The sequence below is a fragment of the Epinephelus lanceolatus genome, chromosome 10 (assembly GCF_041903045.1).
Source record: "Epinephelus lanceolatus isolate andai-2023 chromosome 10, ASM4190304v1, whole genome shotgun sequence".
Classification (NCBI taxonomy): domain Eukaryota; kingdom Metazoa; phylum Chordata; class Actinopteri; order Perciformes; family Serranidae; genus Epinephelus; species Epinephelus lanceolatus.
The window spans coordinates 15,796,520-15,820,877 of NC_135743.1; the positions used below are offsets into that span (position 1 = coordinate 15,796,520).

A 24,358-nucleotide genomic window follows, 5' to 3' on the forward strand; every position below is an offset into this window, starting at 1 on the left:
CGCGTTGACTGCACAGAGAGCGGCCCCTCTGATTCGTTCTGCCATCAGATCTTACAGTTTGCATGGAAAGTGATGAGGCTTTGATGCAGAAACGTTAGTCACATGGGTCTGCCTGTGAGAGCTGAACGTGTAAACAGGACAGCAGCAGCACATTGGTAGAGATCAGTGGGCGGAGGAGACAGGAAGACAGGAAGATATCACCAGGTAAGGAAATAGTGACACAGAGGATGGGTAGAGTGAGTGAGAGGGCAGAGAGAAAGAAAGAGAGAGTCGCACCTTGAGGAAGTTAACAAAACATTAGAAGGAGAGCAAAGAGCACATCATATTGAAGGTAAGTCTGTTTTTTTGTTGTTCTTGTTGATATTTCAAAATCACAGCTTATTTGTGATATGAGAAGTTTTGTAGGGACACTAAATTTTACAGAACATGCCCTTTTAATGTGGAGTTTTAAGCTGACCACTTGATATCTGCCATTTATTTTTATATTTTCTACATTGTTCTCCATAGGATGGGACCTGTGCAATGTTTTGTGATGCTCTTAATGTTACGCGTGAAGTTGGTGCTCACCTTCCCACTGGTAACAATGTCCTTCATCCTCACTTCCTCTACTTATAAAGTATAAATGATGCTACAGAAAACAAGAAATGTTTGCTTCTCAAGTATACAAAATAGCTGTCCATTGTATAAACATGTATGAATGTGTGAATCAGGATTTTGCAGAGTATAGAGGTTTGTATTAATTGTGTTAATGTGTTAACAGAATAATGGGACCGCATATTTCCAGGCTGGAGGCAGACAGTGTAAATTGTGCCCTCCAGGTAAGGTGACATCTGGCGTGAGCATCTTCTATTTCTGTATCTGTTTTTCTGTCTGTTCCTCATTTAGCTTTGACTCACTGCTTGTAATGAATCAATCAGCACTTGTTCATATTTGGAAATGACTATGATCCACTGAGGCTTACAGTACCTATTTTTCTCTCTCTGTGAGTGCATGTCCTCTCTGTTGATGAAAAATGACGCACACCACACACAGAGTTTGAGCTGTATGACCACATCCTTCATTAATATGCACTCTGGGTGAACAGCCTCTCTCTGCTCTGTATCTCATCCGGTTGTTCTCATTTGTTTTTCTCTGTTCTGACAGGTATGTATCAGAAGTCTTGTCTTGAGTGTGAAAGCTGTCCTGCTGGAAGCTACACGACTCAGCTGAACCGTGAAGAAAAATGCCATTTCTGCTCAGGAGACTGCAGACCAGGTAAAGAAACTATGAGTCATACCAACTCAGTGGTTTCATCCATCACTGATGATGATGATACCAGTGTGACCTTTAGAGTTTCTATATTAAACTGAAAAAAAATATAAATCACTTTGCATATCTAGAAATGACTTTTCATTTCTGTGATTAAAATCCCTAAAATCACCTGTTTTTCCCACTGTCTCAGAGTTTAATCTGAAGGTGATACAGGAGTGTACCAACACATCCAATGTGAAGTGTGTCTGTGAGGACGGTTATGAGTGCGACGACAAGGTCCCATACTCAACAGACTGCAGATTCTGTGTCAAGATCAAGATAAGGACCACAACTGGTAAATACTGAGCAGTGCAGACTTTCAACTCTGTCAGATTAGGCTCGGCCAGCAGGGGGCCTCATGATAAAGAAAATATACCTTTGAAGTCTTCACTGACTGTGAGCGAGAATGACCCATAACGATACTGAAGGCTGTTCAAACTGTTATTTGCACATAGGACAGTAATGAAAATTGATCAGGGCTCTCGTCTGAGCTGAGCTGTGGGGGATCCCCTCTCAGCACTGCATGAATATTTTTAGATCCTTAGAATAGTGATACCACAATGTAAAAATACACCATTACTGACAATAGTGCTACAAATAAGCAAGTATTGGCAGGGAAATATATTCAAACATTGAACATAGTTGTATCCATTTTGATAAAAGGTCCCTCTCACAGAGTCATCATGGACATGTACAGTACAGGCCAAAAGTTTGGACACACCTTCTCATTCAATGCGTTTTCTTTATTTTCATGACTATTTACATTGTAGATTCTCACTGAAGGCATCAAAACTATGAATGAACACATGTGGAGTTATGTACTTAACAAAAAAAGGTGAAATAACTGAAAACATGTTTTATATTCTAGTTTCTTCAAAATAGCCACCCTTTGCTCTGATTACTGCTTTGCACACTCTTGGCATTCTCTCCATGAGCTTCAAGAGGTAGTCACCTGAAATGGTTTCCACTTCACAGGTGTGCCTTATCAGGGTTAATTAGTGGAATTTCTTGCTTTATCAATGGGGTTGGGACCATCAGTTGTGTTGTGCAGAAGTCAGGTTAATACACAGCCGACAGCCCTATTGGACAACTGTTAAAATTCATATTATGGCAAGAACCAATCAGCTAACTAAAGAAAAACGAGTGGCCATCATTACTTTAAGAAATGAAGGTCAGTCAGTCCGGAAAATTGCAAAAACTTTAAATGTGTCCCCAAGTGGAGTCGCAAAAACCATCAAGCGCTACAACCAAACTGGCACACATGAGGACCGACCCAGGAAAGGAAGACCAAGAGTCACCTCTGCTTCTGAGGATAAGTTCATCCGAGTCACCAGCCTCAGAAATCGCAAGTTAACAGCAGCTCAGATCAGAGACCAGATGAATGCCACACAGAGTTCTAGCAGCAGACCCATCTCTAGAACAACTGTTAAGAGGAGACTGTGCAAATCAGGCCTTCATGGTCAAATAGCTGCTAGGAAACCACTGCTAAGGAGAGGCAACAAGCAGAAGAGATTTGTTTGGGCCAAGAAACACAAGGAATGGACATTAGACCAGTGGAAATCTGTGCTTTGGTCTGATGAGTCCAAATTTGAGATCTTTGGTTCCAACCGCCGTGTCTGACCTGGCCTCCACAGTCACCGGACCTGAACCCAATCAAGATGGTTTGGGGTGAGCTGGACCGCAGAGTGAAGGCAAAGGGGCCAACAAGTGCTAAACACCTCTGGGAACTCCTTCAAGACTGCTGGAAAACCATTTCAGGTGACTACCTCTTGAAGCTCATCGAGAGAATGCCAAAAGTGTGCAAAGCAGTAATCAGAACAAAGGGTGGCTATTTTGAAGAAACTAGAATATAAAACATGTTTTCAGTTATTTCACCTTTTTTTGTTAAGTACATAACTCCACATGTGTTCATTCATAGTTTTGATGCCTTCAGTGAGAATCTACAATGTAAATAGTCATGAAAATAAAGAAAACGCATTGAATGAGAAGGTGTGTCCAAACTTTTGGCCTGTACTGTACATCTCAAACATGCAGTGTGTAGGATTTAGGGGGGCATATTGGCAGAAATTAAATACGGAATTTATGTTTTCTTCTGTGCGTAATCACCTGAAACTAAGAATCGTAAATGGTACCTTAAAATGTGCCGTTATGTACCCATCACATTCTCACTACCAAGTTGTCAATACCAAGGCTTGGTCAGTGGCCTTACACATCAAGCAATGATGCTTTAAGTACCCCTCCAGCGTCAGTTTTGGACATTCAGGGACGGTGTGTCAATTTACACTCATTACTTCCTTAGATATGCACAACAAAAGCAGGTGGTTAGGTTTAGAAGAAAAAAAAACAACATAATGTTTTGACTTAAAATCAGTGTGTTACTTACATAATGTAACAACGTACGTCACTAGCATAGTAGGCTACACATACTAGGACATTACGTTAATTGAATTTGGGTTCTCTTGGGTGAATGTCCAGAGTTTGTTTGATCCATTCACCACTCCTCCCACCTGCCCTAAGCAGTCTTTCTCACCTTTTATACTACGACAGAAATTGCCTATGCATATCGGTATCTGATGCCGAGGGCCACTGATCAAGTGTCGGTATTTGACAAATTGAGAGTAAGACCGAGTTGCTTCCACAGAGTCCTCCGTGTTGTCTTTACAGTAGCTCAGAACAGACAAACCAAACTCCAGCTCTAGATAGAGCCATTTGTGTTTTTGTGTCAGCCACTGTAGTTCTCCTCCTCGCTTATCACATGGTACAAGTTTCAGTTGGTTGCAATCTGCAACCTCACCACTAGATGCCACTAAATCCTACATGCTAAACCTTTAAACCTGGGTGATAAGAAATAATGAACCATTGCACATTTTACAGATAGGTATAGATTTATAAAATATAAGATATGAAACTTTTACCCCGTCCAAAAAGTCTTTAGACAATGTCAAAAATGCATGTCAATCAGACAAAGACTGTTCTTCACACTAACAGAAAAGCTGGTGCTTTGAAGACTTTTGAAAGTACTGTTTTTAAACTTTGTTGTATCTCAGCCTTCATTGTTAGATGACAGTTGAAAGATGACAGGAAATGAAAAGAGAGATAGAGAAAGAGAGAGAGATAGGAAAACGGTCCTTGGCCAGATGTGTCAGCACAGCTCAGGGTCAGGGCCTTAACCCTGAGACCACCAGGGTGCCACAAAGATACAACAAAGATGAATGTATCTGCAAAGTAAGTGCAGCTGTCGGCTAAATGCGTTTAGCTTAACTGAAAAAAACCCTCATCAGTACCTCAAAACATAGGCTGATGACGAGTGAGAATGAGATTCCAACCTCTCGTATTTTTCCTTCCTCACGCTCTACATATTATTTTTACTTGCTCTACTATTAATTTCAGTGGAGCACATTTTCCTTTTAAAATCTCTGACCCCTCTCAGTTGTTTTTTGTTCATCTAATATTAATTTTCCTGCAAACAAAGCTGTTTTTTATGGAAACGTGATGTATTCACTTTCGAAACAAAATTCTTCTCTGTTTTTCTGAATGAAGATTATTATCTCGAGTCAGAGAAACAAGAATTAATTTTTTCCATGAAAACGTTTCTCAGAATTGTGAGATAATAATCTGCTTAATTTAGAAAAACAGGCCAACATTTGTTTCAAAGTATTGCCCGTCATCACATTAACCAATAAATCTACACACTCTCTCTCTCACCTGCAGATGTTTCTCATGTATATCTGTACAGTTAATTGCATTTAGGCTGCTGTTGTTGCCATAACATGTGAGTGAGATTTTGTTTGGTCTTGTGTTCTCCCTTTGAAATCTGAAATCAAATCTGTAATGTTTTTTGTTCTCCGGAAGCAGCAACTCCAGCCAGAGATAAACACACACCTTCCACAACTTCCTCAGGACATAGCAGCTCTTCCGCCAAACCCTGCCAATTTCCCAAGTAAGTCCTGGATTTCCTTAGATAAAGTACATAATGAATTCAACACAGAGTGGAGTTTAAAAACTTCAGCTTCATATGAATCCCCAAATCTAGATGACTTAAAATAATCCCAAAGTTACTGTAGCATTTGGTGTGGTCATTACAGATAGCCTATTGCACACTGTCCTTGTTCATTGTGCCACATATTTCAGATACCTGAGATATTCAACACTTCTCTCATCTCACACAGGTGTGGCACAAAGTCAATCCCATGGGCAGGAAATGGCACACATCTCATAGGAGGTGAGCATGAGAGGAGTATGTGGAGTGTTTTGTATTTTCAATGGATTTCTATTGTCTCAAATGATGGCAAAGGCGGTTATTCCAAACTAAAACACCTCATTGAATGTGAAATTCTGTACAGACATTTACGATCTACAGAGGATGAATCCTACTGACTTTGGTATTTCCTCTGGTGCCACCAGCAAGTCAGAGCCTTTAAATATCTCGGCATCTGTGGATGGATTGAAACTAAATTTTGTACAGACATTCGTAGTTCCCAGAGAATTTATTTTACTGACTTTACTGAGCCTATGGCTTTTCCACTGGCACCACAAGTAGATTGTTATTTGAGGTTTTGAGTGCAATTTCTCTACATGCTGAATGGACTGGCACAACATCTGGTTCAGACATTCATGTCCTGCTAAGGGCGAATATTTATAACTTAAGTGATGCCTGTTGCTGACTTTTCTGCTAGCTCTACAACCAAATGCCTGCTAAACTAATGGCATTCCCATTAGCCTCAGCTGTACTTTATGAAATGTGATAGTTAGCAAGTGTTAGCACGCTAGCAGGCTTAACTATGGTGGCAAACCTGGTAAAAATCACCTGCTTCACATCAGCATCTTAGTATTGTCATTGCAAGGCAACCCAAACACCGGGAAATATGTTGGCATTATATGTTTCTGCAAACCTCGGATATGTCACATTTGTATGTTCTCATGTAGCAGATATGTTTAAACTTCCTTTCAGGAACTTTCAGAGCTTAATTGACATTATACAACCATAACGAAATTGCAAATGTGTCATCCTCAAATGGTGCGGAAAACTTCATACATATAACAATAAAATCTAAACAATAGCAGTAAGCAGCAGCAAAGTCCTGTAAAGGTGCAGTATGACAAAAGTGGAGTGATGTCAGTGGAATTTTACGTTTCAACAATGCTGTGTTTAACACAATGCTGTGTTTAACACATAAAAAACAGTTAAAAAGATCATATTTTGGCTTTAAATACTCAGCTTTGGAGGCAAAATCCCTGCAGGAAAAGCAGTAATGTCCCAGTAAAAAAAACAAAAAAACTTTTTTTTTTTTTTGAGGCACAATCACTTCTGGAAACACACAACTGAAAAAACAACAACACATGTATGCAGCTATGTCTCACAGTGGCCTGCAGCTTGGCAGGTGTCTCCCCAGGGTAACACATCATCCACCATCCCAACCACTTCCCAGTGACAAATTCAGCTCATATGCTACATCACGTTAGAAACGTTGATATAATGCAAATGTGCAAATGTAACATATTTCTAGTTTGTAGAAACGTACAACGCCAACATTTTCGACTTTTGTTTCTCTCTCTCAGACAAGATGAGCAGTCAGCTGGCGGCCATCTTGTGTCCAGTGGTTGCCGTGGGATGCTTGGCACTTGTGATCCTGCTCTTTGTTCGTCGCCCCGGAGATGAAACATGTTTCAAGCAAGGTAAGATGGTGCTTACATCCAGGACAGGTTCAATCTCTGGGGTGCTGTCCACTGTTCTAATCCAATACACATTTTGACACATTAGGGAAATATCTCCTCATAGTCCACTTGCTGTTTGTTTTGTGTGTGTGTGCTGTAGCGACTACTATTGCTGCTAAGAGGATAAGTCAGTTCTTAACTGTGACACAAACAAATTCATGCAGAAGTCCAGATGCGTTTTATCGCGTAAAAGACTTTAGAAAAACTAAAGCAAGACTTATTAACAAAACATGACACGTGAGAAGACGGGCAACAGAATATTGGAGCCAAACTCACACTTTTTGTCATACCAGTGGGTGAACAGGTAATATAATGTGAAACCACGCACCTGTGCCAACTGCGATTACTAGAAGTTATAGCCAAATAGCCAAAATGCACGCTAAAGTGCCCTCCTGGGAGCCAGAACGCGCTGTATGTGCCCTTTTTTTTTTCTTTTCGCCCCTGCCCTTCAAAAAGTCTGTGCATGCCACTGCCAAACGAACATATACAGCCCTAACAAAATGATAAACAACAGAGCAGCTGTGGTAGGGCAGGTCGTCCACTAATCGGAATGTCAGCGGTTCGATCCCCGAAGTATCCATGAGCAAATGGTAAAACGGAGTTTCTAAAGGTGCACTGATGGGAGGGGGTGTATTTGTTTGGGTGCTGAGTTCAAATATCAACAATCTTGCTCCAGAATCAGTGACTCCACCTCTAATCAATCAAACTTTTATGATCACATCTGTTCTGGGAAACAACAAACACTTTACTGAAAGCCTTTAGAAATTACTATGATTAGAAATTTGTCACTAGCTTGGTGACGGTTGCTTTGTCACTCATATACATGTTGATTCATCAGTGTAACAGACTTTCTATCATTCATTTATTTATCTTCTGTTTTCCAGCTATTTCAAAGTTACACAATGAGGTAAGAAGCCATTTTCAACGCATCATTCAATCATGTACCTTCATATATAGCATCACTTCTCTTATTTGCCTCTCACTGATGGACATGTTCTTCTTCAGGGAGGCAGAAATGTTTCTCGAAAGGAGTCATCTCATCAGTTCCCCAGAGACTCATTCAGTGCAAAGCAGCAGCCGTCGTGCCTCGCAGCAGCCAATCTGGGTAGTGATGAGTGAAATGAAGAAATGTCTGACTCACCTTGTGGAGTCATTAAGATAACAAAACATGTAAAAGATAGAGCTGTGTTACTGTTATGAGTCTGAGTTGTGCTTCATTGTCTGTAAACTGTATGTTAACGTGCTTCTATGTGTCAATTAAAACATTCCTTTAAGTGCACTCTTTGCTTGTTTTGGTCTCTGCAGGTCCAGTCCATGTCAACAATCCGGGGACGGTCATCTTTAGCTTGCTGAGTCAGTTCACAGGCCAAGTTGGTCCAACAATTGAATGTGGGAAGACGGCCAAGAGAGTGTTGAGTGAAGAAGAGGATGAGCGAGACTGTCCTGTGTTTCATCCCACGTCCTCTCCCAGTATTCATCTCTCTGAGGAGGAGAGGAGCGGAGAGATTGACAACATCTTCTTTCCCTCTCAAGAGCAGGGGAAGGACTGCCACATGTCCAAAGAGGAGGCATTATGATGCATCCTAAAAATCCCAGATTTCTGTTGGTATTTCTGGCCGCTGGTATCCGGACTGTTCCTAAACACAGTCTTTTAAAGGAAAGCTCCGTGAAACTGTGAAAGATGAATGTGGAGCAGATCCATCTCCCTCTGGCAAACTGTGAAGGGATCTCAAGGCTGTACAGTGACGTATCTGCAGGTCCCATGAAAACTTGTGGTCAGTGCACACCAGTAACTTTAACTCTGGAAAGAACAGCTGGAGGGGGATCTCCTTCTTGTAAGTTATAATATAAAATGTCATGTAAATTTAAAATGTCATGTAAATACTTTTTTTAAGCTCTGTCAGCTCCCTCTGAAGTATTAGACCTGAATGTTTAATGTTTTGCATAAATGTTAGGCATTTGGATTCCAATACAATTTTATTTTTAATAAAGAAAACTAAGTAGAAATTTATACAAATTAAACAGTCACATTTGATATGTATATTCTGAAAAGTCTATTTATACATACACCTATAAATATACAACACAGTCTCACAGAAATGAGTAAAAGATCACACGACCTCTTAAAAGTCCAGTGTGTAGGATTTAGGGAGATGTATTGGCAGAAATTTAATATTTTTGTAACCTTAAAATCAGCCGTTTATGACTACATAGGGAGCAGGTCTTCCCCCACGGAGTCTGCCATGTTGACCTACGGTAGCCCAGAACGGACAAACCAAACACTGGCTTTAGATAGGGCCCTTTGTGTTTTCATGATGGCCACCGTACTAAGCAGCCCCTCTGTTTTACTCAGTATTTTTACCGGTTTAAATCACCTGGTCCGTTTGTTTCGGAGAGGAAGAGACCTCTGCGGATGATTCAGCTCCTGATAAAAACATCTTAAACAATGAACACTGAAGCAATTCTAATCAGGAGTTTGAGCCTGGCACATGGGAGAATCGTCAGGTAGTTATAATTTGCCATCCTCACCACTAGATGGCTCTAAATCCTACACACTGCACCTTTAAAGTTTAGAGGGGAAAAAACATGTTTTCGGTAATATAACTAAGTATGTGACGTAAACTTACATACTTTGTGTGGTTACATGTAGTACTTACATAAAGTACTTTGCATAGTTACGTAAAGTTATGTAAAGCTGACTTTTGGTCTCTCATGGGACACAAAATAAAAGAAATGCATTTGAAGCCAGAGTGTGCGACACTTGTTTTCTATAATCAGTTCACACAGGACACACACAGCGGTCTCCTGGTTGAAAGTCCATGTTTGTTTGACACATCCACCATCCCTCCCAACAATCTTACGCAGATTTTCTTGTGCTGTATACTTAACTGGTGTGTCCACCACAACAAAAGATCCAAACTGACTTTGTGGCATTGTTTTTTGTGGTGCATTTTGTGCCCACCACCACATCATGCATTAAGAGTTCGTGTCCATTTCACATTTTTCTGTGAGACAGGGCTGAAATGTAAAGATGTGGAATATGTTTAACTTTGGTGTACCATAGTACATACCACCATTTAGCAACGCACTGCACAATTTGCAACTCATATATTACCGTCACAGTCTCACTCAGTGTCTTTCAGATTTGTTATCTGTGTGTTTCTTTGTACAGTTTTATCGTCTTAACGTCACAGATGTCAAAAAGTCACATCTCCTTCCGGAAAACAGCATCAGTCTTGAAACATTTTCTGTAGTTTCCATTCATCAGCACGGGCCAAGTGACGTTTGCTCCCATTTGTCACAAACGTTGAAAACAACAAGAGATGTTTTGCACTAAATGTCTGCTTGTCAAATTCTTGCTCATCGAAGTTCAGGGTCTTAAACTCAGACATCACATTGATCACATTTCCCGAGCACTTCCTGAACAGGAGTGGAAACTTCTTCGTCCTCGGAGCCCTGTAGCACTGGTGCAGCTTCTTTAGCCAAAAAGTATCCTGAGTAACAACAGAATAGAGTAACGTTTTAAAGAAATTAGATTAAAAAATGAGGTAATAATCCCCTTAGATGATAAAAAGACATAAATTCATACACATTATGAATTGATAGAAAGCTCAATGTGCTTCCTGTGTTAGTGTACTGCTGCAGTGTTACAAGCTTCATAATAATCCACAAACCCTGTTTGGATTTGATCCAACGCAGAAAGGGCTTGATTTTTGTCAAAACTACAAGTGCAAGTCCTATACACAGGAGAGCGATGATCACCAGGAACCATGCCGTATCTGTAAGAATATGTAAGTAAGACATTTTTGAAAGATTTACATGAACCCCCACTGGTTTCAGTTGGCAGAGACAGAACCAGTAACTCACTCTACCTTTGATTGGCTGAGAAGGTTCCCAGAGTGTGGTGAGGGCTCCAGGCTTCAGGGCTGGAGAGGAAGAGATAAAACTTATCAGCTCACATGTAATGGTTCAATGGAAATATTGAACTGTTTATGGTTCAGGTTGGCCAGAGAGCTCACTCTGAGTTGTCTTTTTTTTAACACGCTGGTCAGGAAGCCCGGATTTATAACCACGCAACACGATTTATAATTAACTCATGTCACCTTGTGTGTGTGTGTGACCCTGACTCCATGGAGACTGCAGAGTAAACAATCAGTCGCCAACATGTAAAATACTTTATCAACATGATTATCAGCTGGTTTATCTGTGTTACTTTTAATTATTACATCAGCACAGAGCTGTTTCAGTTGACCTTGGCAACCGCTGCAGAATGCTGGACATCATGTTGCTATGGTTATAGTGCTTCCTGTAGTGCTACAGTGCAACATGTTGCCATAGTTGCAGTTCTAGTGAATTTCTTTAAAGTGGTCATAACCAGGGGCGTATCTAGGAAAATCTGAGTGCCTGAAAAGAACAAAGGCCAACTTTGTACAGAGCTGTACGAGCATGAAATGATGAGGCAGGAGGAACAAAATATAACATCACACAAAAATTCTAACAGAAGAAACAGAAGAAATCAAATAGGGTCTCTAAATCTGCGTAGTACCTCTGACAGCTCAACCCCCACTAGGGGTCGCCAAAGCGTCACAGGGGGTCATGACACCTTTTGATTTCAGAGGGTGTAAGGAAACTTTTAAAATACATATACAGTAGGTCTGTATCTCAGGGTTTCATTTGTTTCTACAAAGAAAACTAAACAAAATTATTATCTTTAACATTAAAATTATTATTAAAGATATAAACTTAAAGATAATCTCACAAGATAAGGGCACAGTAAAGACCTGAACACAAGCTGTACTGACAGAGCCTTCACTCTGCTAAACACTCTCATCTTGTGTTTGTGAACAATGGCCAAGTGTCAGGGAGACAAAAACATGGAATTTTTCAAAGAAGAAGCCCATTAAGTATGTAGATAAAACACAATACAGACAAAGAACTGTATAAAAAGTTCCTAAAACTATCAGGAAAACTTATCTCTGGTGCAATATGTAGAAATAATCTGCTCAAAATGAATCTAAATTGCGTATTTTACACAAACTCCCTGCAGTTTTTGCACTCACTATTCGTGTTTAGTGTGCAGTTTGTCAGTTGTGCTGTACTGTCATTGTTATGCATTGAATACAATATGAAACACCCACAAAAAATGTCAGTTAGTCAGGGGGTGTCAGTTTACTCAGTGATAGGAAAAAGGTTCCTTTTTGAAAACCACTGCTCTAGAGGTCTTCACAGGTCCAAAATGACAGAGTCAAACCCTAATTGACCCTGAGAATTCTTAAGTAGGTTGGTTGTAGTACCAAGGGCATAGGTTTCCTGTCATCAATGCGAGGGGCAAATATGAAGTTGGGGTCCTCTGCCAGAACATTTTGAGCATTGAACACTTGATTTCCTGCATTCTAATGAATATTTATGCACCATTTGTGCCTTTTCTGCATCAGTTTATGGTGTAAATGGATTTAATTTGGTCAAAATAAAAGTCCTCTGCTAAGGTTGTTTCTGGCAATACGATTTTCACCCTGGTGTTAAGTTTGTTTCTCAGTGTTTTCTGTATAATATGTCAAATTTATTTAAGCAAAAGATCTGCTTTTATATTACAAGTCTGTTTTTTTTTCCAAACATCTGTATGAAAGTTTAGTTGAGTGTGTAGATTGATAGAGAAGTCTAATAAAAGTCATGTGCATTTGAACAGCATGTGTAACACTGCAGTTGACTCTGAGGTACCTGCAGTGGATGGAGGGAGTGTTGTTTTGATGGTGGAGGTTGGTATTGGCACACAGTCTTTGCAGGACGGGTCTCTGCATGCGTAGCCGGCTTTGCATCCACACACAGCGTTATGAGTGGTGCTGCAATTTCTCTTATACTCCATGTTTGCTGTTTAAAAAAAACAAAAAAACAGTCATCATTGATAGATAATGTACAGTCATAACTCTGAGTGTGTTCGCGTGTGTGACAAGCACACGCATATGCCTGTAAAACATGACATAATTCAGAAAAACATAAATGACTCACAGACAAGGCACGGTAGGTAAAGACTGGTTTTAAGTCATGGGACGGTTATATTACCACATTATCACCTGTTCTTTAGAGACAGATAAAACTGGTATTTCTCAGTGAAAGCTCTATCTTACTTTGATCAAATGTCATTTGTCTCACAGAATGCTTTAACCGTCATACTTAAATATGAATTCACAAAATAAAAAAGATTAAAAAAAAATTACCTCTATGAGTTCAATGGAGCCAGAGTCATTACAAAACATTTGTATTATTAAGCAGCCTCACACAGTTTATGAAACTACAGCAATGACAACCATTATAGCTGTAAATTTGTGTCATTTATGGTCACAGTTCAGAGAGAACTTCAGATCTTAGTGGTTGAATTCTTTATATAAACTGGTGTAACCGCACATGTTGAGCTAATTACAGCCTCAAATGTAGACACGTTTTTACATGTGTTGCATGTTTCGTCTTCAGGACACTCTTACCTTGAATAAACTCCACTGTTTCCTAATGCTGACAACTTCATGTCTCCACAAGCACCATTTAAATTTAATATTCAGAACAGATTATCAAACAGTCTGCATTTCCCCCCCTCTGTGAAGCTTTTGGAGCTATAGCAGCTTGCTCTTCAGCAGGATTCTAAGGATGGTCTATTACCTGACTTCACGCTGCTGTCCCATGATGATCCATTACAGTACAATGAAGTCTTTTATTTTATCTTTTATTCCAGGATGCCTACACTGGATTATTATATGATATGAATGTAGCTGAAGATGACAGAATCAAGTGTAAATGTATGGGTGAAAGCAGATTTAAAGCAGTAGATACACAGTAACTGATGCCATTTTACTGGATTTAAGAACTGAAAATGTTATACTGTAAGAAAATATTAGTTTTAATGTTTGAAATATGTGCCTCCTTCGAAACTGTGTTTGCACATCCAAATCCTTGCAAATTGTTAAAGGAAAACGTCAACATTTTTCAGCCCGGACCCTATATTCCCATGTCTTTGTGTCCAAGTGACTGATGTGAATAATAGTTTTTGAAACTGGTCCAGTGTTAGAGAGAAGAGCTGCAGCGGGCACTCGCATGACACCCGCAATATAACCAGATGGGGCAATTGTGCACTGTCACTTTATGTTTATTAAAAGGGGTTATTTTTGCTACAGAGAGGTTCAGATTGTTATCATAAGTATCTGAAGTTTCTTTTCATTACTTTCTTGGTCCGGTCTGTTTATTATTCTGTCTAAGTCTCACTCAAGACATGATTTCTTGCAGCAAGACAAAGCTGGAATTGTGTGCAGAAATCATAGCTTAGTGTTGTCTTAAAGATATTCAAGTCATGGGTGATTATTTAGCTGATTTCCACTATGTGGATGAGGCCTTTGAATCTGATGGTCGCCGTCATTTTTTTGAGCCGAAGTTCACGCCTTGTGAGAGAACTAGACTTTTCCTTCAGCGTGACTGACACAATAACAAACAGACCAGATCAACTAAAGGTAAAGAGACATTTATAATAACAATCTGAGGATGTCTGTGGCATAATGACAGTTTTTTAATGGACGCACAGTGACAGTGCACGATTGCCCCAATCGGTTACATTGAAGTCTGATTCATGGCAGCGCTTTAAACTTTTGAAAAGTGTTGCATGACAGAAATTAAATACACATTTTCAATTTATGCTTAAGCAAAAGGTTTCAGTTGTCACCATGGTAACCAGAGATACCCTGTGAGTCTGTTTCTGTTGTGTTTAGTAAAGAGTAATCTGCACAGACAGCAAATCACACAAGTCTCCTGCTGTTTATGTGTGTTTAACTTATTAACCATATACAGTACAGGCCAAAAGTTTGGACACACCTTCTCATTCAATGCGTTTTCTTTATTTTCATGACTATTTACATTGTAGATTCTCACTGAAGGCATCAAAACTATGAATGAACACATGTGGAGTTATGTACTTAACAAAAAAAGGTGAAATAACTGAAAACATGTTTTATAGTCTAGTTTCTTCAAAATAGCCACCCTTTGCTCTGATTACTGCTTTGCACACTCTTGGCATTCTCTCCATGAGCTTCAAGAGGTAGTCACCTGAAATGGTTTTCCAGCAATCTTGAAGGAGTTCCCAGAGGTGTTTAGCACTTGTTGGCCCCTTTGCCTTCACTCTGCGGTCCAGCTCACCCCAAACCATCTCGATTGGGTTCAGGTCCGGTGACTGTGGAGGCCAGGTCATCTGCCGCAGCACTCCATCACTCTCCTTCTTGGTCAAATAGCCCTTACACAGCCTGGAGGTGTGTTTGGGGTCATTGTCCTGTTGAAAAATAAATGATCGTCCAACTAAACGCAAACCGGATGGGATGGCATGTCGCTGCAGGACGCTGTGGTAGCCATGCTGGTTCAGTGTGCCTTCAATTTTGAATAAATCCCCAACAGTGTCACCAGCAAAACACCCCCACACCATCACACCTCCTCCTCCATGCTTCACAGTGGGAACCAGGCATGTGGAATCCATCCGTTCACCTTTTCTGCGTCTCACAAAGACACGGCGGTTGGAACCAAAGATCTCAAATTTGGACTCATCAGACCAAAGTACAGATTTCCACTGGTCTAATGTCCATTCCTTTTGTTTCTTGGCCCAAACAAATCTCTTCTGCTTGTTGCCTCTCCTTAGCAGTGGTTTCCTAGCAGCTATTTGACCATGAAGGCCTGATTTGCGCAGTCTCCTCTTAACAGTTGTTCTAGAGATGGGTCTGCTGCTAGAACTCTGTGTGGCATTCATCTGGTCTCTGATCTGAGCTGCTGTCAACTTGCGATTTCTGAGGCTGGTGACTCGGATGAACTTATCCTCAGAAGAAGAGGTGACTCTTGGTCTTCCTTTCCTGGGTCGGTCCTCATGTGTGCCAGTTTGGTTGTAGTGCTTGATGGTTTTTGCGACTCCACTTGGGGACACATTTAAAGTTTTTGCAATTTTCCGGACTGACTGACCTTCATTTCTTAAAGTAATGATGGCCACTCGTTTTTCTTTAGTTAGCTGATTGGTTCTTGCCATAATATGAATTTTAACAGTTGTCCAATAGGGCTGTCGGCTGTGTATTAACCTGACTTCTGCACAACACAACTGATGGTCCCAACCCCATTGATAAAGCAAGAAATTCCACTAATTAACCCTGATAAGGCACACCTGTGAAGTGGAAACCATTTCAGGTGACTACCTCTTGAAGCTCATGGAGAGAATGCCAAGAGTGTGCAAAGCAGTAATCAGAGCAAAGGGTGGCTATTTTGAAGAAACTAGAATATAAAACATGTTTTCAGTTATTTCACCCTTTTTTTGTTAAGTACATAACTCCACATGTGTTCATTCATAGTTTTGATGCCTTCAGTGAGAATCTACAATGTAAATAGTCATGAAAATAAAGAAAACGCATTGAATGAGAAGGTGTGTCCAAACTTTTGGCCTGTACTGTATGTATTGATTGATCAGCTCCCAGTCTGAGTGGCAGATTTCCCTCACTTGCTATAGAGGGCTGGTAAATAAAATCAATGAATCAATCAATATGAACTCTGCTGATTTCCTCTTGTGGCGCTGACATAAAAGATATTTTGGTTAAGTAAATATCTGCTGTCAGGCTGGCAAGATAATTTGGCTGGCCTCTGTGCTTTCAGCTCCACAGGAACTGCTGCTGACAGAGGGGTGCTTCTCTGGACAAAGACACTGAATGTCGGTCGGAGTCAGTGTGGATTAAAAGCTACTTTCGCCATGGTGACGATAGTAACCCAAAATCTCCAGGTGCACGACATAAAAGAAAAGTGTCAAGCAACACCGTATTCCTGTTGAAAATACGTCTGTCGAGTGACACTTTTCAAAAGTGTTGAACGCCCTGACATAAAGTAGCCTGAAGGGTGTTAAGTGGCTGCAGCCCTCTCTCTCAATACTGGACCAGTTTCAAAACTTGTCATTCACATCACTCACTTAGGCACAGACACACAGGAAAATAGGGTCCAGGTTGAAAAATGCCAGTTTTAAAGACGGCACATTTATTAAACTTTGCCGAAGTTGCCCTTTAACACCCAGATAGAGATCAAAGTATAACCAAATGTAAATTAATACTGCTGTATTGAAGATCGGTGTATGAGGTTTCTGTGTGGGAGTCATTTCCACCTGAATTAGTTTCCATAGATGTTAATTGACATAAAGCCCCTGTGTGTGTGTGTGTAGGATTAAAGGTTTTTGACATTTTGAACACCCACCTTCATCGCCTTCAGCGTGATATTATGTCAGACTGTAAAAGGTTTGTTTACAGCTTCACTATAAAACTGGATTGACATATGCTAATGCTCTGATTACCATATGTAAAGAGAACGTCTTGGTGCATCAAAGACAGGTCAAAATTCAGACTGAGAATCACAGACTTCTGTTTTCTCCCTTCTGTGTTTTCCACAGTGACATTTACGAATAAGCACAACCGGCTGTTTTTGCTCACCTGTAGCAGGTCTGAGCTCTTTCCGATGTTTACCACTTTTCTGTGTTTTTCTCTTGTTTCCGCTGACATGACGATGGCCTCTACCTCCTCCTGTCTTAACCACGATTGGTGGGCTGTGCTGCCTGTGCTGGTGTTGACACTGCTGCAGAATCCCACCATAATAACCTCCCGAGTTGGTACACGGAGGGTTTCTCAGACCCCCGCCCCCCCCTCCCCTTGTGCTTTTAATCTCTCTCTGACTGTATCCCACCATGACACACAAAATGGGAAATCCCCCTGCATATGTGACCTTAGATTTCTAGACTCAAGCTTCTCTGAAATCATGATTTAGAGACAAAGTTGAGTAACAACTAACTTGGTGTAGTAACTGGACTGGTCAGAACTCCACAGAAGTGATGATTCACTCACATGTTGTGCTCAGAAGACATGACACACACCAGATAAACTGGGAGGCGGTGTGTGTGTGTGTGTGGGGGGGGGGGCTGTATTTTTGTTGTAATGTTTAATCACTTCAAATCAAAACCATACCACTTGGCATCTACTGCTCTGTTCCTGTTTCAGCTTTAACATTTCTACCATTCTTCTTCAACCTACATCTCTGATAATGATACAGTATAATAATCACATTAAACATTTATTTTCCGTGTCCTGAGTTATGATACGTTATCACAGGGCAAATTGTTAAAGTAAAGGAGGGTTAAAACCTCTGCAAATCCACCCAGTTAAAGCATCCTTGAACTGTAATGAGGCTGTTTCTGTTCTATAGGCAGGATTTTCACACACTTCACATCTCAAGCATACTTAACACCCAAAACAAAAAGCTGTGAGATTACTCACGTTTATTGCAGTTTACACAAACTTCGCAGGTCATGTCCACGTTGTACTTTTCAGTGTATAGGCCTTCCGTGCAAGGTACACAATCAGTAGAACAAATATCCTGTTTACGCCAAGCCATATGTTTACCTGGAATAAACACAGTGACTTTTCAGTTTTTAACCTGTTTGCAGCAAAACTGTGAAATCCATCAAGACGAAAAGAAGTTGTTTTACCTGGTGGACACATGTGACAGCATAAATGGGGTCCGTCCATTGGCCAGGCATATTCTGTGTCAGTGCACTGTCGAGACAGCACAGGAGAGAGGAAAGAGAGAGTGCACAGGAAGGTAAAAGCACAGAGTGGCTGCATCTGGGAAGAAGAGAAAGAAGGAGGAGGATGAGGACGAGCAGAAAGAAGAGGTGGAGGAAACAGATATATTAAACAGATTTATTTACATACTAACAGACACCGAGACAACATACATCTCTAAAAACATGACAAAGGTCTGTAGCGCTTTATGGTATTCACACAAGTCATCACAGACACTGCAGCTCCACAGCACACTGTACACACACTATTCAGATAACATACAATGGTAATAAAAGATAAAATCAGCCTTGCATGAATACAAACAACTTTCTAACTTTACAGGAGATAACAGGAAGCTTTAAACACAGCTCTGACTGACAGCTACGGTTGTCTCTCGTAGTCTTTACTTACCTTGGATGAGAATGTGAGACAAGATGTAACCCGGGACCCTCTGAGTGTGAGACTGAACAGGGGACCAGAAGTGTATCAGGGGACTATTCATAAAATGTCAGCGATGACTCATATTGAAAGCCTGACATCTTGATGGTGCCTTTTGAGATTTCTGTGCCTTGCATGTTCATCCTGTCTTCATCTCTTGCTGCGACCCCCTGGCTCAGTCTGTGCACAAAAACAAGCCCTCCACCAGCCTCCACAGTTTTTCCACAGGCAACGTCTCTCTCGTTTCATCCAAAATCAGGCTTTTGGTTGCAAGCACTCTTCATCGCTCTCTTTCTTACATCTGTCACTGCCTCTTCCTCTCTGTCTTCAACTTGGATGACGAGGTCATTTCAGTGAAAATATCATACACCAGTCATTTGACTCCAAGCTGTTCTGTTGCTCTTACAAAAAACCGTTGGGGAGATAAACATTATTCCAAGAAGTCACATTATTCTGATGAGCTGCTATGCAACATTATGACACACAGGATTGAGCAATACAAAGAGCTTTATATCAGACCAACAATATCAAATGTAAAGGTGATATCAAAAGTCACATTATTCATCGTGAATGAGAAGCTAAAGTGCACAACAGACAGCTTTTCAGACAAACAAACAAATGTTGCCAGCAATAAACAGTAATATGTCTATGGGAAATTCCTTTTATTACAGTAGAAACCTCCCAGGTGTGAAAACTTTCTGTGTCATTGGTTAAGCAATGACAGCTGATTTGCATTTGGTGCTGACTGAATCTTGCAATTTCTATTTTTCTTAACAGCAAATGTTTCTTCTTTTCTTCATTCAAACAGCCTCCACTTCAGTAACATTTGAATAAGACACAGAGTGGCAGCTTTTCTTCGTCTCAGCGCGTCCAGTATTCAGCTGTCATTTTCTCTGTTCTCACCACCTTCGTCATTTTTTCACAGAAACCAGGCCACAACACGTGACCTCCTGTCAACTGTGAAACGGGTCCTAAGGTTGAAGGGGCTGCCTCTGTGGCCCAAGTGTTGCTCTCGACACCACTCAAACAGAGTACAGCGATGACTGGAAGAGAGATGACTGAGCATTAAAATCACTGAAGTGACTTAGAGCAAACCTGGTCATGCTTATCTTGAGGTTTCAGTATTAGGCTGCTTGACCGAAGGGATTCATACGTTTGATTAGAACTTGCCAGAAACATGTCAAAGTTGGTGTAACAAACTAAACACTTAATAAACAAAAGCTAGTTTTTACTTGGCTTGAAATGCAAAATCGACACACAGACTCAGAGCTGCCATCCCCACCGGCTGTATGAAACTCACTAGTGTGAGTGCCTGCAGTTGCATGAAAGAACTTAATGTGTCTGTGCGTTATGCCAAATGTGCCGGTGTGAGTTTCTGACAGCATGAGACAAAGCCAGAGACAGAGCGAGAAAGAGGGGAGGAGGAAGCACACAGAGATGAAGACACATTTTTTTGTTTGCTCACTCAAAAGGAAGGATGTGGTTTTTCTGAGGAAGCACTTGTCTTGCTCTGCTGACTGAGCTCTTTCATGTACTGTACACCAGCAGAGTCTCGTGAGGCTACACTCTGCTGGCCCACTGAACAAAGTACCAGCCTACTCCATTTATAGCTCCCGTAATTACAGTGCATCAAGTTATTCTTACTATATTGTCTGCACTTACTTGATGCTACGTGGACCTACAGGGATGCTGAATTTTCATTGTGAACCTTCATTTTATCTTCTTGATAGCTTTAATTCCAACATTAAATGACTTAAAATTCATGGTTTTAAGTGATTTATTTAAGCCTTGGTAATTGAGGAATTTTAAAAATAGTTTACAGGTGTATTAACTAGTTAGCGATGCATGCAGATATCTAATAAATCTATCAAATGCCCCCAAGTGAATACCTAAAAATGTGCTCATTGTGTCTGCATATTGCAAATATTCTACTTTACACTGTGAACATTTGCATGTTCCTAGATCAATATTTTGCACAGCGTCCTTTTGTTTTAAATACTGTGCAGCGCTTTCCATTTTAAAGAGACAGTATTTATATTCCTCTAAACTGTAGTGCTATTTATAAGTCTAGATTGTTTTGGTGTGAGTTGCCGAGTGTTGGAGTTATCAGCCATAGAGATGTCTGCCTTCTCTTAAATATAATGAAACTAGATGGCACGGGGCTCGTGGTGCTCAAAGTTCCTACATGAAACTGCTGACGATGAGGCCTGTGGATTATCTTGAGCGACCTGGTCATGATTTCTGGACAGAGACATCAGGGTTGAGGTTTGAGCACCACAAGCCAAATGCTATCTAGGAAAAATACGTAGCCTGTATTTGATTTTGGGGTGAACTGTCCTTTTAAAAACAGATATGTAGCTACATATTTGTTATTGTTCATTTTATAATTGTAATTATTGACTGCCTCAGAACACCCCCCCCCCCCCCCCCCCACCCACCCAATATGTTTATTGATTTGTATCAAAATACCAAGGCAAGTTTCTAAACCCGATTCTGCTATTAACTAGCCAATCAGTGAGTGTAATTGCTGAATGGAAATAAAAATTGAGAACTTAAATGGAGAAGTGGAATTGTGATGAAATTAAGATTCAAGATTGAAGGTCTAGTGTGTAGGATTTAGTGGCATCTACTGATGAGTTTGAGAACTGAGAATTGAAACTTCTCCCATGTGCCGAGCTCGTAGGAGAACTATGGAGGCCGACGTGGGCCCTATCTAGAGCCAGTGTTTGGTTTGTCAGATAGCGAAGGCATGGCCTGCTCCACTCTTCCTCTGATTGGCTAGTACTCGTTGACTTCTTTGGTTGGGTTGGTTAGGTTTAGGCAGCAGGAGTGAGACTGTTTGAGAAGAAGGCAATGAGCAGCTTAAGAAGATATTACCCAAAAATTTGCACAAAATTAGTGTAAAAAAAAAAAGCAAAAACGGTATAAGTATAAAAAAAATCAAATAAAAATAACCTGAAAAAGTGATTAAAATATATTTAAATATATCAGATTAAATATATTATGATTAATTTATTGACACAAAGAGACGGACAACCATTCACACATATGATCAATTTAGAGTCATCTCATTAAGCTGATGTGCATGCCTTTGGATTGGGGGAGGAAGCTGGAGAGGGCACACTGACACGAGGAGAACATGCAGACTCTGCACAGAAGGGTGCAAGCGCCCCACCCCAGCATTGAACCACAAACTCTCTTGCTGTGAGGCGACAATGCTAACCACTGCATCTAACATGATCATAATTATAAATAGGCTATGGTTAGTAATGGTCAGCATTGTTGCCTCACAGCAAGAGAGTTCGTGGTTCGAACCCAGGGTGGGGGAGCCCTTCTGTGTGGAGTTTGCATGTTCTCCCCATGTCAGCGTGGATTTTCTTCGGGTACTCCGGCTTCCTCCCACAGTCCAAAGACATGTAGGTTAGGTTCACTGGTGACTCTAAATTTCCCGTAGATGTGAATGTGAGCATGATTGGTTGTCTGTCTCTGTGTGTCAGCGTGTGATAGTCTGGCGACCTGTCCAGGGTGTACCCTGCCTCTCGCCCAATGTCAGCTGGGATAGGCTCCAGCCCCCCCTGTGACCTCCAACAGGATAAGCGGTTAAAGAAAGTGAATGAATAATCATAATCACAGTTTCATGGACTTTTTCCCTGAGCTTTTACAATCTTTTAAATCTACTAATTTCTTGCAATTTGTGGGGCATTTCTTGCAGAGTTGCTCATTGCCCTTTTCCCCATGTTTTCGACAGAAATCAAACCAATTTGCTCCAGGTTTAAAAGTCTCAATACTTGTGGAAGGCACCTAAATGCAGCACAAGAAAATGGATGCCATTCCAGGTCTCAAAGGGTTAATCCTGAACACTGGACCTGTTTCAGTGGCAAATTCTTATTGTGTCCCTGACATTGACATAAAGTTTTTTTTTAAATAAAGTCAATTAAGGGGTTATTTAGGGCCATTTTGCAACATTGATTAAAATGTAAGTAGTTCTTCCTCTAATTTACCTTTAAAGGCAGTTTAATATTCATTGAGGAGAAATGAATGTAAATATCATATATGTGTATATCCATGCATCTGTAGAGTGAGTCACCTGTAGACTTACGGGCGCTCACCTGTGTGTATTGCTCATTATTGCCTAATAGGTTTCTGTGTGTTTTTGCTGCAGATGCCTGCTGCCACACAAACGGTCTCGTGACGCAGCTATATTTCCCGTCTGAGTCCGCCTCCGCTCGTGCTCTACCGAAAGGGGCAACGGCACGTCGCTCTGCTTTGGTAAAAAAAAAAAAGCTGATATATTTTGAATTAAATATACATTTAATTGTCGTATATGGACCTGAAGTGAAGGACAAAGCCCTCGCTGTGACAGTGGTTGTCCAGGTAAGTGACGGTAAAATACCTCTGCGTGTCAGTCTGTGGGAAGAGATTCATATCAGACTTGAGACTGTGGTAGTGGTAGGCGTGTGGTGTGTAGCTATACCGAAACCGATGAGACAAGAAAGAAAAACAGTAAAAACTTGAGTGTATGTATTGCTCTGACATACGTCAAAGTTATCAGCAAACACGTAGGTTTGTCAGGTTGACTTTTGAGGGGTTTTAAGTTAGAAGTTAAGTGCACTGTGTGTGTGTGTCAGAGCGACGGGGAAGTGAGGGGCGAAGCTGCCAAACCAGTGGAGCTGAAATATGCAGAGTCGTTTTTTAAACTGGCTGCAGACCAATTCAGTCTTAAGTCTCTATTGACTACATACCTCACTAAATATCCTGACCTATATTGATTTTTAATGTGTGTTTATGCCCTTTGGTTACTAATAAAAAGTTATGGCAGAGGAGAATCCATCCATGCATTTACCATATAACGAGACAACCTCACATGACTTTCAGTGTAATAAAAACTACTACTTACCTCTCACCGACCCTGCAAATAGTTTCGTTTTATCTGCTATGTGTGAAGAAAACCACCTCTGAAACTTCAGCCCCCTCCCCAATATAATGGTTACTCACCTTCATCCACAGACCTGTCAACTGTTTTCATTTGGCCTATTTCCTTGTCAGAGAGTTAAACCTGTCCATAGCAAAGTGTATGGATTATCTTGATTCCTAATCAGCACCTCACATGAAGTTTCCTTGACCTCCATTTTATTGTGTAAGAGGCAGACATGTCAGAGGTGGGTGTCTTAAACTAAATCTAAGACTAAGACTAAGTGTTGCTTAGATGCCAAGTATGTGGGATGGGTGAATTGATCCTGTTAATATAATCAGGTCAAAAGTCAGGAGTTCATTAATGGCATTTAGTTAGATTTCTTTTTATAATCACTAAATGGCTT

At 40.6% G+C, this 24,358-nt stretch overlaps 3 protein-coding genes across 9 annotated transcripts in view; 2 read left to right on the top strand and 1 right to left on the bottom strand.

Moving 5' to 3' along the window:
* Positions 1 to 12,688, top strand: LOC117265573 (uncharacterized). Of its 3 annotated transcripts, none has more exons than XM_078171646.1 (11): positions 1 to 331; positions 508 to 577; positions 761 to 818; positions 1,144 to 1,254; positions 1,442 to 1,585; positions 5,143 to 5,230; positions 5,460 to 5,527; positions 6,850 to 6,966; positions 7,890 to 7,912; positions 8,011 to 8,110; positions 8,311 to 12,688. In XM_078171646.1, the coding sequence occupies exons 2-11, from the start codon at positions 509 to 511 to the stop codon at positions 8,580 to 8,582; spliced, it is 1,050 nt and encodes a 349-aa protein (XP_078027772.1). In that variant the 5' UTR covers positions 1 to 331; position 508; the 3' UTR covers positions 8,583 to 12,688. The 3 variants fall into 3 exon arrangements, with proteins under 3 accessions (XP_078027772.1, XP_078027773.1, XP_033496021.1); XM_078171647.1 differs by having other exon boundaries at positions 7 to 331; positions 5,146 to 5,230; XM_033640130.2 differs by having other exon boundaries at positions 8 to 331; positions 5,460 to 5,512.
* LOC117265575 (tumor necrosis factor receptor superfamily member 4) lies at positions 10,361 to 24,158 on the bottom strand. 4 transcript variants are annotated; one of them, XM_078171649.1, is made up of 8 exons: positions 24,036 to 24,158; positions 19,014 to 20,083; positions 18,527 to 18,662; positions 18,315 to 18,440; positions 12,724 to 12,873; positions 10,878 to 10,931; positions 10,680 to 10,784; positions 10,361 to 10,499 (listed from the first exon to the last, which is right to left on the bottom strand). In XM_078171649.1, the coding sequence occupies exons 3-8, from the start codon at positions 18,660 to 18,662 to the stop codon at positions 10,390 to 10,392; spliced, it is 681 nt and encodes a 226-aa protein (XP_078027775.1). In that variant the 5' UTR covers positions 19,014 to 20,083; positions 24,036 to 24,158; the 3' UTR covers positions 10,361 to 10,389. The 4 variants fall into 4 exon arrangements, with proteins under 4 accessions (XP_078027775.1, XP_033496024.1, XP_078027774.1 ...); XM_033640133.2 differs by having other exon boundaries at positions 19,014 to 19,371; positions 23,938 to 24,152; XM_078171648.1 differs by having other exon boundaries at positions 23,938 to 24,152.
* Positions 23,243 to 24,358, top strand: part of tnfrsf1a (tumor necrosis factor receptor superfamily, member 1a) — an 11,826-nt gene continuing 10,710 nt past the window's right edge. The window contains exon 1 of one of the 2 annotated variants that reach the window (XM_033639984.2): positions 23,243 to 23,414. The gene's annotated coding sequence lies outside the window, so the exon portion shown is untranslated. The remainder of the gene's footprint in view (positions 23,415 to 24,358) is intronic. The other variant, XM_078171644.1, reaches the window with a different exon arrangement.